This window comes from Elephas maximus, chromosome 7 (assembly GCF_024166365.1).
Source record: "Elephas maximus indicus isolate mEleMax1 chromosome 7, mEleMax1 primary haplotype, whole genome shotgun sequence".
Classification (NCBI taxonomy): Eukaryota; Metazoa; Chordata; class Mammalia; order Proboscidea; family Elephantidae; genus Elephas; species Elephas maximus.
The window spans coordinates 103,797,355-103,799,179 of record NC_064825.1 but is presented as its reverse complement, the minus strand read 5'-3'; the positions used below and the strand labels follow the sequence as shown (position 1 = coordinate 103,799,179).

Below are 1,825 nucleotides of genomic sequence, written 5' to 3'. Positions count from 1 at the left end.
CAGATGAGTCAAAGCAAAGAGGCCGTCTCCTTTTCTTTAGAAATGCTAAACTTTCCAATGGGGGTTCAGGGAATGAGAATGCTTTTTACAGGAAAGCAGAAGCCTGACATTCTTCCACCTGCATTTTATCTATGATTTCCACATGGGGATGGATTTCAGGAGGCAGAAGTGATACTGGCTTACATATCTACCTGGACAGTATCCATCCACCCATCCACCCACCCACCCATCCACCCATCCACCCATCCACTCATCCACCCATCCACCCATCCACCCATTCACCCACCCACCCATCCACCCATCCACCCATCCACCCATCCATCCATCCATCCATCCTTCCATCCATTCACCCAACAGGAAGATCAGGCATCTCTCAGTAGTACCCCGAGATTCTGAATGGCACCAATGGAACCAATAGATTTCTACCAGTTTTCATTACATACATCAAACTGGAAATATGAAGCCTGTGTTAGATGCAACAAAATGGGAATTCACCATTTTGGGGATGGATGGAGATTCCCTGGACTGTCACTACTTCCCTGAGTATTCTTTGACCCTAAACTGTTTCCTCATGGCATTTTTTACCTCATTATTTCTCAGCACGTAGATGAGAGGGTTCAACATGGGTGGTATCGCAATGTTGAAAAGGATGATAAATTTGTCAGCAGCCAGAGTGGTGGAAGGACGAATGTACACGATCATGGGGGGCACAAGAACCAAAAGGACAGTGATGATGTGTGAGCCACATGTAGACAGAGCCTTGTGTCTGCTCTTGGATGACCGGCTTCTCAGGTTCAGTAAGATGACCACATAGGAAATGATGAGAATGAGGAAGCTGACTAAAGAGATCATGCCACTGTTGGCCACCACAATGAGCCCCACCATATAAGTGTCTGCACAGGCAAGCTTCAGCAGGGGATGAACATCACAGAAGAAGTTATCAATTTCATTGGGCCCACAAAAGGGCAGCTGGACGGTGAGGAGGGTCTGCAGGATGGAATGCAAGAAACTAACCCCCCAAGAGGCTCCCACCAATAGACTACACTTCTGCCGATTCATGATGATTGTGTAGTGCAGGGGCCTACAAATGGCCACATAGCGGTCATAGGCCATGGCTATGAGAAGGAAGATCTCAGTGCAACCAAAGAAGTGGGCAGAAAAGAGCTGGGTCATGCAGCCATGGAAGGAGATGGTCTTGTGCTCCATGAAAGTGTCTGCAATCATCTTGGGTATAGTAACAAATGGGTAGCACATGTCAACAAAAGACAGGTGGCTGAGGAAGAAATACATGGGAGCATTCAGGGTATTGCTGGCATTGATAGTTATAATGACCAGAAGGTTTCCTAGGACTGTGAGCACATGAAAGAAGGAGAAGACAATGAAGCTGGCATGCTGCATCTCCCTGCTCTGGAAAAGGCCAAATAAAACAAACTCAGTCACGTTGTTCTTAGTGCCCATGGAATCTCCACCTCAAGCACCAAGGAAGTGATTGGCTCTGCAAGAACACAAATTATATGGTATAAGAAAGTTTCCCAAGTTCAGAGAGTCAGAATAACATACTCAGATCCCAGCTATTCTATATACTAACTGAACTCAGATCAATCAAAAACTTTTGAGGACCTCACTATCCCAACATGTCTGTAACTTCTGTGTTTCCATTGCATCTGGTACACACTGTTATGATGGTACTTATGAAATTGTTCTAAAATTCTTCTTTACGTTTCTACTCTCTCCACTAGGCTGGGAGTTGCTTGAAGGCAAGACCCCTGACTTGTTGTATAGTAATGACTAGTTCTGTATTTGTAACATAGCAAACATTCAGAAA

General features: G+C 45.3%; 1 protein-coding gene across 1 annotated transcript; it reads right to left on the bottom strand.

The window, feature by feature from the left end:
- Positions 1-531: 531 nt before the first annotated feature.
- LOC126080137 (olfactory receptor 4S1-like) lies at positions 532-1,458 on the bottom strand. The gene has a single exon (XM_049891431.1). The coding sequence runs from the start codon at positions 1,456-1,458 to the stop codon at positions 532-534; it is 927 nt and encodes a 308-aa protein (XP_049747388.1).
- Positions 1,459-1,825: the final 367 nt, after the last annotated feature.

Excerpts from the sequence above, each read along its gene's own strand:
- LOC126080137 (XM_049891431.1), bottom strand. The coding sequence starts at position 1,458 with ATGGGCACTAAGAACAACGTGACTGAGTTTGTTTTATTTGGCCTTTTC.